The 17026-nt window shown below is 38.2% G+C and overlaps 1 protein-coding gene across 1 annotated transcript; it reads right to left on the bottom strand.

Moving 5' to 3' along the window:
• Nucleotides 1–3618: 3618 nt before the first annotated feature.
• On the bottom strand, nucleotides 3619–15692 carry LOC121189486 (p53 apoptosis effector related to pmp22). Its single transcript, XM_041049644.1, has 3 exons — nucleotides 15345–15692; nucleotides 9536–9676; nucleotides 3619–5785 (listed from the first exon to the last, which is right to left on the bottom strand). The coding sequence occupies exons 1-3, from the start codon at nucleotides 15547–15549 to the stop codon at nucleotides 5574–5576; spliced, it is 558 nt and encodes a 185-aa protein (XP_040905578.1). The 5' UTR covers nucleotides 15550–15692; the 3' UTR covers nucleotides 3619–5573.
• Nucleotides 15693–17026: the final 1334 nt, after the last annotated feature.

Raw genomic sequence — 17026 nt, 5'->3', positions numbered from 1 at the left:
TCTTTTCCCTTCCCTGTGGAAAGACTCTTTGGTCTGGGTTCTGCCCAGAACACATGAAACCGCAGTTCCTTTCCTACCTACTCATATGGGGAACAGAAACTCTAATACTCACCTGACAGCATGGATTCATGATGAATGAGTTCACTGAGTCAGGCTTATCTTTTAAAGTTCAATATGGGCACAGTGTACTTGCCCCAAAGTTGGCATTTAGCATACTCTATATGTCAGATTGAACAAGTACACTGCCACCTTTACTGATTTCATAAATCCCCATGACTCACAGCCTTTGATAAGGAGTTTGGACACTGGAAATTATACTGCTGATGAGGCTATTATTTAAAAATGCGGATGATTTAACTCCCCAAACATTTCACAATTGTCTTACTGGATCACATGCTGACTGACTCACAGGTGATCAATACTAGCAAAACACCACAGACATCCGCACATGGGAAACCCCAGAGCAGAATAGTGGTCCACTTTGTTGTTCCAAATCACCAGGTGGTTCAATATGAGCAATTCTCTAAAGTTCCTTTCTGCCCAAATCTTACCTATATACCATATTACAGAAAGTCACACTACTGTGACTTTGCTGTTTTGGCATTTTGAATTTCCTTTTATTTTTATTAATTATGAGCAGATTTTTAATCAGTTTAGAAAGTCAGGTGCTTACATTCTTAAAAACTTTCAACTTACATTTGAGAGTAAAATTGTTCTTTTTACACAGCAAAACATCCCCTGACAAGCTGCCATGACTGTTTTGTTCAAACAATTACTGTAGCCAAATTTTTTAAATCAGTATGACTATTGTGCAGTAGTAGCTGAGTACATGTACTGTACTGTAAGTATTGGACAGTTACAGTAGTACTACATTTGAGAGGGAAATACTGTACTTTTTACTTACCTACATATATACATACACCACAACCAACATTTATTTTCGTTTTTAAACTAAAAAAAAAAACAAAACTTTTTTAAAAGCTGAATATAAGTACTGTGATACTAATAAAGGAAACAGAGGTTATGAGCAAGCTGTTCGGAAACATGCTAAAGCATGAGTTGAGTGTGACTCACTGGGACTTTGACTGATCAAAACCCTCAAAATGTAAAAAAAAAAAAAAAAGAAAGAAAAGAAAAAAGAAAAAAATGAAAAGGTGACATCAACTTTTAATCCTGAGTGGCAGTCATATTACTACACTTCTTTGTACAGCACATACAGCACATGTGCTTTACTCAGAAAAGTTGCTGTGACCTTGTGCCTCAGTTGGTAATGTCACATACTGTGTGTATCTGTATCTGTGATTGAATCCAGCTTGGGACCAGTCTTTCCTGTTTCTCTCTCATTACTGTGTAAAGCAAAAATAACCAAATGATTGTCTAAGCTCTACATGAGTTGCTACAGTCTACCTTACATGTATTTAAATTAATAAACAGTAAGTTATGTTGATATATATGCACAGCACATTCCCCTACTCTGTTTTTAAAAAAAAATCCACAGGACAACTGGAATTGAGGCCTGTGATAATCACAAACATGCTGGCCATTTACATGGCGAACTACCAGTAATCCAGGTACTTTACATTAATGTATAAGCCTCATAATACGTACCTATGTGCGTTCTCCAGAGTCATATGTCTCTTGTGTTCTGACAGTGTGGCCAGTCCCTCAGAGTGACTTCTGAACCCAGATCGTTCCATCAGAGCCCCAAAAGCCTAGGGGCCCTGTCCTGGTATGAGGTGGCAGAACAGTGGGGAGAACCCTGGGGAGAACTGTGACGGGGAACATCTCAATGTTCTTCTGACTCTTCTTCTCAGTGGAAAGCACCTCGGAGGTGGATCGAAACCACCCCCACTGACAATCACTTGACACAGCTTTGTGTAGGGGTAAGGGCTGACATTAACTTTACATTAATTGTCATAAATTTCTTTTTTGGGCCACTATTCGACAGACACCTCTAAAAGGTCAAATTAACCCGGAGAGAGACTTAAATGTGGGTTGGAGAGGTATTGGATGAGAGGAGCATTAGAAGCTAATTTACTGATCAAGCCTGACCTCTAGTGGCATTCATGTAGAAGTACAGACAAAAAGCAAACTGACCCAGTAAAGCACTAGACTGTGAGGAACTGATGAAAGTACATTCACTCAAGTACTTATGTGTCGTGCAAGATGTGCAAGTTCTTTACTTGAGTATTGACATTTTCTGCTACTTCCTACTTTTACTCTTGCATTTCAGTGAATCATGGGACGCACACAACTCACCATTTACAGTGTATTCAACGCACCCTTTGAGATACGATGGGCTATTTAAGTTGTCAGTGCTTGTCCTCTCTCTTGTCCTGTAGTGCCTCTCCACAAATAGCCCACACTGCTGCCCGCCGCTGCTAAGCTTGATGAAGTCAACTGCCTGATAAAGCTTGAAGCAGAGTTTTCATGACTATCTTACGGTCTTCTCATATATCTGGGTCTTTGTTGAAGGTCGCAACTTTATGTCACCAAGCTTAGTGTCTTCTGCTGCCAGTTTATCGTGAGTGGCTCCCGAGTGGCAACGTGACGAGGCTGCCATCTGCTGACTGGTGTATTACTCTCCTGCAGATGCACTTGTGTTCTCAGCTGCTTATGCTGGCATTTACCTGCCTGTGATTGACTAGTTGCAAAGACTAATCGATTAGTTGATTGTCAGAAAATTAATCAGCAACTATTAAGATAACTTGATAAATAGTGTCATTTACTAAACAAAAGTCCCAAACATTTGCTGTATCCAAATGTTAAAAGTAAGGATTTGATGCTTTTTTTGTTGTTACATATATGCTGTGGACTGTTGGACACAAGTTTCCTTATATCTTCTTCCTCCTTCTGCTTCAATCTTTTCAGTCTTTTTTTTTAATAATTTCCCTTCTTAAACCAGTATTCTCTCTTTCTCTCCCTCTACCTCTCATTTACTTCTCCTTACTGTGAGTCCTCTTCTCCCACTCACTGTATTTCTAATCCTCATGTCATTTTCTTTCCTCTGTCACTGCCTCCACATGTTTCCTCTTTTCTCTCTCCATCCCGTTCGCAGAGAACCCAATGCTGTCCTGACATGCAGAGCAAAGTCTGTTCCAGGGTGTGTCTGTGGGTGTATGCAAGTCGTAAGTCATGACTCACATCTGTAGCCAACAATGTTTGTGTGTGTGTGTGTGGTGACAATCCTTATGAGTATGAGAAGGAACACTGAGACATGAACATTATCTACAGTATGTACAGTACATGGTCTGGACTGTACTTGCAGGCTGCAAGTTTTCTGTGCCTGGCCTTGCTGACATTGTTTGCATGCACACGATGCAAACAAAAAACTCAAACTTGCATAGAAATTTAGTTCAGTTTCGATTTTAAAATAACTTTTTTGTGTTTGTATATATTTATTTTGATGTTTGTCTGTGGTGGCCCATGAGAATCTTTTGTAATTCATATGCCCTAATGCAAACTGGAGACAAAACTATGACTTTTTTCCTTTTCTCTTCTTCATATTTCTTTCCTCCAGTGTCCTGTTCTTCTATCACCCTCTTTACTTCTCCAAACATTAACATGGTCTGTGCTTTGTAAAAAAAAAAATCAATCAATCAATCAATCAAAAAAAAGTAACCTCTTCAAAAAAGGAAACTCTTTATTGAATAAAAATACAATGACTACCAAAAATAATCAATTCATACTACAGCAGAAAAATAGCTGGGTGATTTACAGAAGTGGATAAAAGTAAATAAGACATTTTCTGTAGAACAGTAAATACCCACACAGTGACTAATAATGATTAAAGAAGTTGGTGCTGCAAACAGATTCATGCCTGTAGATCACAGCATGTTTTTCATCTTACCTCTGAAACAAACAAGGCAGAGTTTCTTCAAGTGTAAACCTGCCTGAATCGTCCCTATCCTCAGTTAAAACCTAGGAAATTTCTTGAAAGACTTTGACTTTTATTATCTGACTTGAAAGACTCCAGGTCAGACAATAAAAGTATAAGTTAGGTTGTGGACTCTGAACTCTTAAAAAAACGAAGTGATCTGGTCTTGTTTGGGTGTGAATGTTGTATGAACGGAAATGCGACAGTTGACAATTAGGAGTCAGTAAAACCAGACTGACCAGTTTGATAAAACATTCAACGATTGAACAACACAATACTGAAGAATCTAAGGCACAAGTTTCACACAGTATGTCAGAAGATTTTATACCTTGGTCTCAGTGTTTCATCAAACCAGCAAATGGATAAAGTAGCATTACCAAAACTTATAAATGCCTTCAGAAAAGGCATGATTGGTCATCTGTCCGTGACTGAAAGAAATTTCTTAATCTTTCAAGGAATTCAAATAAAAAATAGTTTAGTCTTTTTTTCTGAATGCACCTACTTTGAGGCAACATGACATAAAAACACAGAATGAGCGTCTCAGTTTATATTCTTCCCTTTAAACCAAAATTTTGACATCATTATTAAACAAGGAAGCTCACACTGGGGCTGCAAATTTTCTAATAAGGGCAGAATTTCTTCTGTGGATCGACTCAGATTTCTTGATATTTTCACCATTTCAGGCACAAAGTCTGAAATAACTGATCTCTTGAAGGAAACATTATACAACGTCATTTTTATAACGAGTTTCTAAGTAAAACTACGTTTCCTAAAGAGACAGATTAATTATCAAGCCCAATGGAAATTCACCTCTTCTTCCTTGATCTCATATCAACCATCACATTGCAGTGCCTACTCATGAAGTATATTAGTAGTAGTGTTCAAAACAGACACAAAGACAGCACAGCCAACTCCCACAGTGATACCCCTTTGGTAATAAGTAAAAAAAAAAAAAAAGATAAGAAGATGAGAGTTGCCCCCAAACAAGAAGGAAAAAAAGAGAAAAGGGTGCAAATACAACTGTTAAACTACATATATATTTCCATATGTATAGATTACATTCAGCCTCTGAGTCCAAGCCTTACAGGCAACATACAAGCAACACACAGAGTAAAAGACACACACAGAAGAACTAAGAAAAACTCAGTTTAACACATAGAACAAAACCAGATGATGATTCATGATTCCTTTTGCATTCTGTGCAAATATTTTAGGCTGGAATGCTCTTTAACCAAGGTTTTAATAGATCTAATCTAAGATCAATCAGACTAAGGCCATGCTTTACTTTTGACATCCCTCAGGTTAAGTGCACTTGGGTGATCTTGCATTGAGAGATACAGGTAAAAATAACAGACAAAATGAGGAATATGTTTTACTCCAATGTAGAATGTGAAAAAATACCATGGTAAAGACCATTAATGATACTGATTTAATCTAAAATATTAGTTTGTATATTAAAGCAGATGTAACATCCAATCACAGTCCACTTCCTGTAAGAATCACCCCTTGCTTCCAACTTCACTCTTTGATGGTAGAGGAGTGGTTTTCCACCGCTGAACAAAATTTAACTGAACTGAGGCCATCATAGATCTTTGGTGAAATGGTACAGTGTAAAAATGTTTAATGGCCAAACCAGATCCAGCTCAGAGTGAACACTGGAAATAGCTGCAATTGGGTGGATGTGCAGGTTTCGTCTTTAAGCAGAGGAATAGATGTATTTGGTCTTGGCCAGGCCGGTCAGCTCGTCCTCGTAGCGTGGCAGGCAGCAGAAGAGAATGGCACAGCCGATGGAGAGGATGGTGGCACCCCAGCCGAAGCCGTAGGCCCAGGTGTAGTAATAGTGACCTTCGAAGATCAGCTCGTTGAACTTGACGGGGTAGATGATCAGAGCGATGACCTGAAGAATCACTGCAGGTAGAGGCAGATGAAAAAGATTAGGAGCACACTTCTTTGAACAACTAGGTGAACAAGGAAAATGGAGGTGTTCAATACAAGACACATTTTTTTTTCTTTTTGTTCAATAAATTGCAACACATCCACATGCAAAACATTTATAGGCCATAAAAACATGGTTCCAAATTTATATTTCTCCATAGATGTAAATATAAAGGACTGAGCAAAGTAATACTCAAACCCTAGGAAGAAATAATTGAACAAAACTATGTATGTATGTAATTATGTATGTGACAACGCCTGTTTTCATCTGTGCCACTTGAAACCAGGGAAGAACACATAATGATCGCTTTCATGTAAAACAACCAAACCTGTTCTCAGACAGGAAAGTGTGTGATCATGTACAAACCCATCGCTCACAGTAGGAAACTGACTGAGGAAATGATCAAAATTACAACACAAGTGCAATAAAGTGAAAATCAATTCTTAGAGGACTATTAGGCACAGTATGAAAAAAAAATTATGTATATGATGCTAACATTTTAATACATCTGGTATTTTTATTCCACATCTAATTTCATGGATGAGCAATAAACCGCATTGATTATTTAACAATTAAAATAATTGATTTTTTTTTTGTTACTCAAAGTTCCACTTGAAAGATGATAAACAGATTATACTGAATTATTAAATTCTCAAATGAAAACCAGCCACTGCAAAATTTGGCATCTCTTCTGATCGGTTAGTTTTCACCATGGAGGTAAAGCTCACTCATAAAAAAAACATAAATGATTATAAAAATTATTATAAAACAAAATAACCAAAAGAAGTTTGAAAACAATTAAACAAAACTTGGAAACAGAAGAAACTTTAGAGTCAGTCAAGTAGCTAGTTGGAAAAACAAACTACACTGACGGTAACAGCAGGGTGTGGAAATACCTTCACATGAGTTTGTTAGTAACATCAGCATATCAACATCTTTAAGACTGAGGTGAGTCAGTATCAGATCTGTCACTAAAACACAGCCTTGGCACTATTGGTTGTGTGTCAGAACATCCAGACAATTATTCTCAGGAAAGGTGTGCCACTGATTTGTGCCATGATGCACTTTATTGTGGAAGGTCACTGAAAAATGTATGCCTTTATGCCCTCAAGCAAAAGTGGGAACAAGGTAAGATACTTCATCCTAACACACTCTTCTGTTACCCTTATAATTTCTGGATTTCTTTCCAAAGAACTTTATCTGTTTTTTGTTTTTGTTTTTTTTTGTCCTGTGAGGCCAGGAGTTTGTCACTACTTATTCAACAGGAGTAAAAAAAAATCATTTTAAACTATGCTCAATTATTTTCAAATGCATTGCTTGGGGGCTTAGACTATTGAGTGTATGGCTACAACCAATGATTCTTTTCATTATCAATCAACCTGCCAGTAATTTTTTCAAATTTATCCATTAATCATTTTGTCAACAAAATGCCAGAAAATTGTGAAAAATGCCAGTTATAGATTCCCAATGACCAAGGTGACATGTTCAGATGCCTTGTTCAGTCATTAGTCCAAAATGAATGAAATTCATTCATTCATTTTCAATGAAATTCAGTTTTCTACAAAGTGTGACAAAGAAATGCATCAAATCCTCATATCTGAGATGTTTGGAGCAGCAAATATTTGATGTTTTTGCTTAACGTTTTTGTCGGTCATTAACATTTTTGCGATGCAGTCAAAGTTTGTCCAAACCCACCTACCTTCATTTTAAATTGTCCTGGAGACCGTAAACCTTTCAAAGATACCTTTTATATCTGGGTAAAGTTTGGAAACATGTATAAAAAGACGCACAAAATATCTAGAATATTTCAAATTGATGGAACGATGCAGCCATAAAAAACAAATAAATAAATAAAAACACTGTGTCTTGGGTTTGAATATTTTATTAACTGGAAACCATCACTTCATGTCATCACAATCATGTCACCATAATCAAAGATCACAGGTATTGTATAGTTGTGCTGGTGAGATGAATGCATCACAGACGAATACTGTAAGTGTAGTTAGAATCTAATTATTCTTTTCTGATGTTTTTCTTTCAAAATTCTGACTGATGCATGAGTAATATATGGGAGGTGCCAAATGCCAAATTTTGCTGACGTTACAGCAGTGTGAGGCATGTGCAAACTAAACGAAACAAGACATGACAGTACCTGTGAATTCACCTGGCAGTTTGCCGGTGAAAGTTTGTATGATGCCGTCTGTTTGCATCTGTAACTCTGCCTCTATCTGTTCTCACACTCTCTGTGTGTGGTGAGTCAGTCAGACAAACAGACTGAGCCAGCTGTTTCCATGGTAACGTCACACCAAAACCCCACCCTTCCCTCCTCCCGTCGACAGCGTCTGACTCAATTTCTACTCTCTCAACTTAGTTTCTCTCCTACACCTTATTTTTACGTCAGACCTACACACATCACTGTGTTCGCCCTTACTCCCACCAAATCTCCATCCTGAATTTGACATTTTCTGGCCTCTACTTCCACTCCCCTCTTCTTACACATGTAACCTTTGTCTCACTGCCTGAAGATAATGACTCTAACAGTCTGCGGAAAGCTCCACACCCATATTCCCAAACAGCAAAGCCTAAAGTACCTTTCAGTAACTTTAAAATTCTTAAAACCTGAATCTTTTCCAGCTCGGACTGACACAAAACTACATTCACCAAATCGCAAATTAACATTGTAATACTGTGCCAACGGAAACATGTCTGCAGCAAAATTTAAAACCTCTTAAGTGCTGAGAGTTGGCACTGAATGCTTCAGATTCACAGTCTTGTTTACTTATTCTTTATATTTTTTATATTTACAGATTTATGTCATAATTTTGCCAGTTTTACTGTTGTATTTTTACTAGGCAAACTTTTTGTACAGCTCATTGTGTTTAGGCAATGTTTGGCTTCTTTTGTCAAATGAATAAGGTAATATATATCGAAAAACCAATCAAGAAAACTGCTGTCCATAAATGTATCATACCAGCACTTACGTATTGATCTGTATTGATTTTCAAAAATCCCCAGCCCTACTTACCACCAATAGTGGTATCATACCAATAGTTTCAGTTTTAAGAGCAGAGGTTGTGAGATATCTGCCTCAACTGAGGTGAAACGAATTTAGTGTGTGTGGCTCAACACACTTAAAAATCAGTTTTGAATAAGTCAGAAACAATATGTCTGTCTGGAAACACTCTCCATACCACCCATTGTAATCCACAGCTGTGAAAGGACTATTTCTCCAGTAAAGAGTAGTCCTGTCCTGAAAACTGTCCAAAGTGAGGGCTGAAGTTAAGTGAAAAAAGTAGTTTTGTTTTTATTTCTGTGGTTTTGGTAAACTGATCCGAACACCAACCAGGAATTGCCCTGAGACTGTTCCCCGAAATTCAGCTGAACTGCTGAAGCTATAAAAGCTCACACATGCAAGTATAAACATGTCATGTGAGGATAGAATAGGAGCGCTGAGCCGTGTTTGTTATCAGTTAGTCAATCGTATTTATGACTGAGTGTTTCTCTTTGTGTAATAAGAGCTACTTTAATTTCCTAATGACATACAACCGAAGCAGGGTGACCCTGGATGCCAGACTTCACTTGTTCTGCTTTAAATTTTAAATCTTCTCACAAGTATAAACTGTAGATTTTTATGGCCTGATTAAATTTTCTGTTACTGCCAACTCCACCTGACTCTGCTGCCAACACTTGCGGAAATCGGTGTGTGTGTGTGTGTGTCTTACCAACAACAATCAGCAGAAGTCCTATGATGGGCAGAATAACAAGGTTGAGTGTGCAACACAGAGCCACGCAGGAGATGATGAAGGCGATGATGAGGATGATTAGGCCGATGATCATCAGAGCAGCTACCGCCATGGCCCAAGCTTGAGTCCAACACAGACAAACAAGGAGCTTAGTTACATGCTAGCAAACATAAATCATAAACAAGTCATAAGAGATGCTGTTTTAATTTACTTGGAGGAATTATATGGTTCTCGTGATGACCCTTGGGCCTCTATAAACATTTCAAATCCAGTAAATGAACTCAATAATGCAGCGAGTGCTCTGCAGGCTTTTTATGCCACCAAACTGGCAACAGCCATGGTCGAGGGGCATTATGTTTTTAACAATTAAGATTTTGATGGTCAAAGGTAAAGGTCACTGTGACCAAACAAAGATGATTTTAGGGTCTGTGCATTATAAATACACATTATATTTACATTACATTTACATTATATTTTATGTATGATGTAATTTTACCATAATTATTTCCATCTCATTAGTCTGTAGGTTGCTGTAAAATTGAGATATGAGGTATTGTTTCAGCTTTGTATCTGGGAATAAATTAGTCATCTGTTGTGTGCAGTGACTACATGGTCTTTAGTCATTGTTGCAGCCCAGATGAATTCTCTCTCTCCACCTACCACAGCCTGGACACATGACGGCACATTCTACAAGTGTAGTGAAGCTCAAGCTGATAACAGGAGCGAGGGAGAAGAGCTGTCTATTTGCTACACACACCCACCACACCCTTTGTGACACACTGTCGCTCTTTGACATTCTGCGGACACAGCCTCTATAATTATAGGGACCTCGTAGCACCGGTGCAATCTAAAGCAAAGCAACTCTCACTGAGAGTGGTTCTAGATCTCTGGGGTGAAAACTACATGAAATGCCTGACATATTTTAAGTGTACTGCACTCTTTGTGCACACCATCATATGAAGTGGCCGCTGTATGTAGAGAAGCTTTTTACATGTATAACAAATCTTTGCTTTGCCTCTAAAAGCATGTTTTTTTGTTGATTGTGATTGTTTTGTTGAAGTGTTGATTGTGTTCTGAACAATTTTCACAAACCCTCTGAGATTAAAACAGAAAAACCTTCCTATGCTTTAAGCTTCACCTGAACATGCAGGATAAATTTCAATGTCCACTTTTTGACATGGTAAAATGACTGCAGCCAAGCCCCCTGTGTGTTAGTCTAGATCAGCCAACACCCTAAATTATTCAAACCTGTGTGTGTGCGTGTGTGTGTGTGTCTGTGCTCAGCTACCTCACCCTGAGGCATTGCTCTCATCATAGACACACACACACATACAAACGAGTTAGACTGGTTCAATTTTCTCTCTGACTCATAACAATGTTAAGTGGCATTCAGGATCACTAACAACACACCGTTCCTCTTCACTGCACTGAGGACTTTTCATCACTGTCATGTCAGGATCAGTTTAATGAATTCAGACTTATCCTGAGTTTCAGCAAGATAAAACTAGAAGACTCAGACTTTCCCACAAAACATGATTGCTACATAACAATTATGGCTAAAGCAATCATAAAATGGCAGAGATCAGCAGGCTACACTATAAGTATCATGAAAACTTGCTGAAGATTCAGTCAGATTGTTTCTGTTAAAAGCACAAGGTGGCTGTTCTCCCAAAAGGAAAATGAAAAGAAAAACAAAACGCTGAATGTAATTAGCTTAGCATTCCGACTGTGGTTTTGCAACACAGTTATAATTCATCATCTGCACTGTGGTGAATTTAAAAACATTTTAATTTAATAAAGATGTGTCTTCACTACACTGTTTGAGGTCATAAGCTGGAGACAGTGATTTGAAATCCACTGAAGCAACCTGGAGGTGGATGTGCGTTTGGATTTCAAATTAAAATGTGCATATTCGTGGGCAAAACAAAGGAAGGAAACAGCTCCACTTATTGCATTTATATTGAGTTTCTTGAAGTTCTTGTGCACTTTCTTCTAATATTTTTCTTTTAATTGAACCATTAGCAACAATCCTCTCACACATTCCAATGTTTCAGGCTTCATCAGTGCAAGTGTGTGAGTTCCTTTGAGTAGTTATATGAGTGAACTACAGCTTAGCATTGCTATGCTGCATCCTCGTGCCTGTGTGTGTGTTTCCATTTTAAGCCTGGGAATCTGTCCTTGATATATACTGTGAAAACATCTGCCTGTGTGACACGGGTGAACACTGCAGCTGCATGTCCTGATCACTCTTACTTTATGCCATCAAGCTGTTAAACAACTGTTTCCTTCTTCTTATCAAAGCTAAAGACATTAGGCTGCACCCTTACACTTTTACACAATGAGTACATTCACAGGAAAGTGTTCTTAACAAGGTTTCTATGAATGGCAAACACATGACTATTCTTCCACCTAAATTGCATAAAGCCTTCGTCCTGACAATTATGTTTCTTTTGCAACTGGGGAGGTTTTTCAAACCCTTTAAAAGCTTTCATACAGACAGCAGGGATTAACTTGACACTCTGCACTTGGGACACCTGCCCAGCCAACAGATCTTGGAGCTGGAAACACAGTGCCAATATTTTAATTCATACTTTACGAAGGGATTTATTTGGTATCTAGCATGGTGAAAAATGAGAACCGTTCACAGTTTCAACACAGTTCACTAGAATTCAGATGTATTTTTTGGACTGTTGGCTGACGCCACTTTGAGCTCTGGAAAATGACTCTGGATATTTTTCATTAATCTGACATTGTACATACTGTATTATGGTACATAATGTCACCCTACCATTATGCAATTATTCATATTAACCCAGTAATTATCTACATTACTTATTTTTCCAATGACGCACTCATGCCAAAACATGAAAACATGTTTATTCCTATTGTGCACAGCAAAACTGCACTTCCTTGGAACACAGCCTTCCCATCTATGCAGGGAGCAGTGCACACACAATGGCAGTGAGTCTGTTTGGTCCGATTTCTCAGGACTCTCTGGGTAAAAATGTGTCAAACATCCAGCCTGCAGTCTTCTGGCAGCTGTTCAACTACTTTTGTTCAACTACTTCAGTCCTGCTGAGACTAAAGGGGACATGGCTAAAACAGCAGCAGTGCACAGCTTAAGACAAAGAGCAAAACGTCTTGATCCAAGCCTTCAAACGAAACCAGAAAATGCTTGAAAAATCACTGTAAATGCAACTTGCAAGTTCAGTACTCACAGATTGGATCTATGACACTTTACAATATGAGAACTAAATAAAAACATTTGTGCTTAATCAGTGTTGAGCTCACACTGATTATCATCCTACTCTCTACTGCTGCTGCAGAGTGTACATCAGCAGAAGCTTTGTTTGTATTAGAGCTGCAGCTAATGATTAATTATCTGCAGATTATTTTCTCAATTAACTGATTAATAGTACGGCCTACTTAATGTAAAAAAAATTCCCAAGGTAATGAATTTACACAATCCATAACCCAAAGATATTTAATTTACAATTTTATGAAACAGAGATGAGAGAAAAAGAAAATCCTCACACTGGGGAAGCTGGAATCAAAAACAGACATTTCATCTTTAATCTAAACCTTAACGCATGCACATGCTGAAACAAATTTAAAACACCATTTTGGAATTTACATCTTGACTAAATGGGTCACGTCACATTAAAGAGGATTTTATTTTACCAACAACGTTAGCTGTAATCTTACATTATAGTCACATAGTGAACACTGCACTAAGGCTGAAACTAAGGATCATTTTCATTATCGACTGATGAGGCAATGCTTTCTCAATTAATCTTTTGGACTATGCAATGTGAAAAAGTACACAAAGTCTTAGAGCACAAGGTGACATCATTAAATGTCTTGTTTTTTCTGACCAACAGTTCAAAATCCTCTAAATTTGAATTCACCATAATGTAAAACCAATAAAAGCAGTGAATTCTCACATCGGAGAACCTCGAACTATGAACTTAACCAATGAATTAATTATTATAATATTTGCAGATTAATTTCATTTGGATTGATTAATTGACTAAACATTGTAGCCCAACACTGCACCAGATTAGATCATTTTCATATGTGCACCAGAGGCTGTCAGGGATTTACAAAGGCTCACCTTGAGGCCGGGATTCGAATTAGCACTCAGGTTGTAATGGCTTAAAACACAGCAGAGTCTCTAACAGCCATAAATAGTAAACCTGAAATCTTTACTGCTGGAAATCACAAATAAAATGAAGGATAGAGAAAATGTTTGTATGTTCAGCAGATCACAATATGGAGCTACGCAACATTAGCTGAGCGACTTCCATGGGAACTGATAAGGGAAACAGTGCTGCCTTTGTTGGTGACTTTGGGTGTGGAATAACACAAATACAACCGAAGAAGGTGCAAGAGTGAGAACAGATGTCTGTTCTGCTCACAGTTATTGTTAAAGATTGTCGTTGGCCTCCACACTGAAGGAAAACGCATCAACACTTTGTCTATATATAGCCTTATTCATGTTATCATGTCTGACATATCCAGCCACCTTAAAAGGGGAAATATGTAAGTATTTTAGTTTAAAACATTCAAAAATTAACTAAGATTATCAACAGAATGCGAAGAAATTACAGATTTTTACGTTGTGTCAAAGACGTCTGTGTATTGTGTTACAGAGATATCTTCTCCCTCAGGTTCCTTGACCTCTTGTGACTTGGCTTCTGCTCCTGCCACCATTACATCTTCCCTATTTCTCTGACTGCACAGACTGGGTGTGAAATTCGTTGTCAGTCAAACAATACTCGAAAAAAACAAATAAACCCAAAACTAACAGTTACGTAATCAGATTGGAAGTTAAACCTCTGTGGAGAACATTATTCCCTAATCCATATGGGTTTGGTAACACGTCAACGACCATCCTATGCCAAGGTTAGATTTATTCAAGCTAAGGTTAACGTGAATGCCAATTATTACACATTGTCGCTTTAAAATCTGCTTCTCATCCTCTGCGTGTGAATTCTAAGTCACAAACTATTTAAAATATTCAAAATCTGCCTGAGGTGTTTTGTGAATTTGGAGTTTAAAAACTGAATATTTGCCCCAGACAACTGATAGAGATTACACTCTGTGAATAGTTTTATACGTATTAAGTCATGAAGCCACTTTTTAAAATGTTCTTTCAAAAGTTTATGTTCATTTTCTCAGCTGTCATTTTCCACCCATGGCTCTTATTGCAGAGTAGTTCATTTGAAGAGGGGCACCTCTATTTGATAAGCTTCCTTTATCTGTTTATTTATTTATTAAGTCCTTCTTTGATTAGACTGTTTATTTTGTGGGCCTGTGAAGCTGTGAAGCCTTTGTGTGGCACTGGGCTACAAACAAACACAGGTTTTTTTGTGTTTTTTTTTTTTTTTTTTTTTTTTACTTATAGTGAGGCAGAAATTTCTCCTGGCACGCAAAATTCACAGTTAACTTGGGGAAGAGTCTTTTTATTAACCACCTGCATGGAGCCTCCCTCCTTCCTACATGTGTTCGTCCAGGCTGAATATGAGACCAAAGTTCAGTCTGCCTGACTGAGGGAATTGCAGGCCTTTCTCCTCCCCTCAGTCTGGAGTTTCTGGTTGTTGTCAGAGGTCGAGTTCTTCGAGTTACAATATGCGAATGTGGAATTTTACATCCCAGCGAGACTGACTCAGATCATGTTATTAGCTGTATTGTATCATGTTCTTCTCTACCGTCATTGAATGTAGTGTTTGTTGTTTCCTCTGAACGACCTATTAATGTTTCATGTGTAATGTAAAGCGACACTTACACATTTCCATGAGCGACTTGCACTCCCAGTTGTCATTCCTGCCTCGGCATTGTTCCCACATACTGGCGTAGTGAGACTTGGCGTCCTCGTCCTCGACCCATCCCGAGTTGGCGGCGATGGCGATGATGTCAAAAATAATGGCGAAGAGCAGCAGCAGCGGCACGATCCACCTGCATCGGGGGTAGGCGATCCCACAGCGAAACATGACCGACGATAGAAGTGTGTGGAGCGGGGTGGAGAGAAGAATAAGCAACTGACAACCGCGGCGCACTCCTTGCGATTATTCTGCGTCTTGTGCGTCTTTGCGCAAACAGTCCGCTGGGTGTAGTCTGGGTGTTCAATAAAAGCCCCACCCGACTGTGAAATGCAACCTGTTTTAGGACCTGGAGGGCTGGGCTTGTATGCCAGTAAAAGCTGAGGCAGGTCAAGCCCAGCCCCATGCACTGTGTCATATTACACCCAGAAAGAAACGGACTGTAACTGTTGAGGTGCCTGTTTAACCCGAGTCCTGACTCCCAGAAATCATTTTAATGGTAAACCTGGTTTTATTTTTAGTTAGGGTTTACAACAGGTATGTACGGAGACTGGGCTGTGAGTGGGTTGGGTGTGAAAGGGAAAGTAGAAAAGGGGCGGCAATGGAGTGAGAGAGAGAGACAATAGACAATATATAAGGAGAGTTAGATACAGTGGATGCAGTACAGAAGGTTGCCACAAGACTACACCAATATCACTCCAACTTCCAAAGGAAACCTATGGTTTCTTAGAAAAAAAAATTCCCATGATTGTAGTATTTCTCCAGTATTTCTCAGTAAGTCTGAGATACTGATGTCAGTTTCAAAACAAACATGAAGAATTTGTTCCTTTGGATTCTGGGGTGCAAGAAAATGGAGTAAGTTCCTATTGCATAATAAAAAAAAAAAGTTTTAGAAACAAAATTAAATTGTAGCTTATGGGAAACTTCGACTTGCAAACTCATTAAATAAATTAATTTGTGAGTTGTTCTTTTATATATTTATGGAGTGATTTTAATCTTTATTTATTTTATATATTTCATTTGTTGTATGGATTTCATGGTAGTAAGATTTCACATAAGCATTGAGAGCACAGCATCAACCAGCAACATAGAGGACCACAATGGAAATAAGTCTTGGACTTTATTGTTTTATTCTTGACTTCCTGCTTCACCCATCACAGTTTCATTCTCTATTTTATCTTAATTGTTACTATTTGTGTTGGAATGTACATAACTCTATTTATTTATTTAGAGAGTTACTTGCATCCTTGCATTTATCCCTGTTCAGTTTTACTCCTGTGTTTATAAATCTGAACATGGAAACAAACCCTCTACAGAACCAGAAAACATTCATAACTTGGACTTAGACGCCATCTAGTGTTCATGCTTGTATCAACAGGCCTGTCAGCCAGTGTGATTATGATGCACAATCAAATCAAATATAACCCATTTCTGTGGAGTTGGGTCACTGATAGTGTCTTTAAATTTGAACAGCAGAGAGACAAGGCGATACTGACACTGACACCCAGATACAATATGAGGCTGCTATAGCCTTTCTACATTCAAATAAACTGATTCTGATGCAATATCTCAAATAAAAAAAACTGTATGAGCCCACAGGGTTTATCACCGATTCACTGTCAAAAGCTGTCACCAGATGGCATTATCA

Source organism: Toxotes jaculatrix, chromosome 11 (genome assembly GCF_017976425.1).
Source record: "Toxotes jaculatrix isolate fToxJac2 chromosome 11, fToxJac2.pri, whole genome shotgun sequence".
In the NCBI taxonomy this organism is placed as follows: Eukaryota; Metazoa; Chordata; class Actinopteri; family Toxotidae; genus Toxotes; species Toxotes jaculatrix.
The sequence above is the reverse complement of the archived record's forward strand: the minus strand, read 5'-3'. Positions and strand labels throughout refer to the sequence as shown.

Excerpts from the sequence above, each read along its gene's own strand:
- LOC121189486 (XM_041049644.1), bottom strand. The coding sequence starts at position 15,549 with ATGTTTCGCTGTGGGATCGCCTACCCCCGATGCAGGTGGATCGTGCCG. Across the intron at positions 9,677-15,344 it reads CAAGTCGCTCATGGAAATGT|CTTGGGCCATGGCGGTAGCT; the intron begins GTAAGTGTCGCT and ends GTTGGACTCAAG. Across the intron at positions 5,786-9,535 it reads ACTTCTGCTGATTGTTGTTG|TGATTCTTCAGGTCATCGCT; the intron begins GTAAGACACACA and ends CTCTACCTGCAG.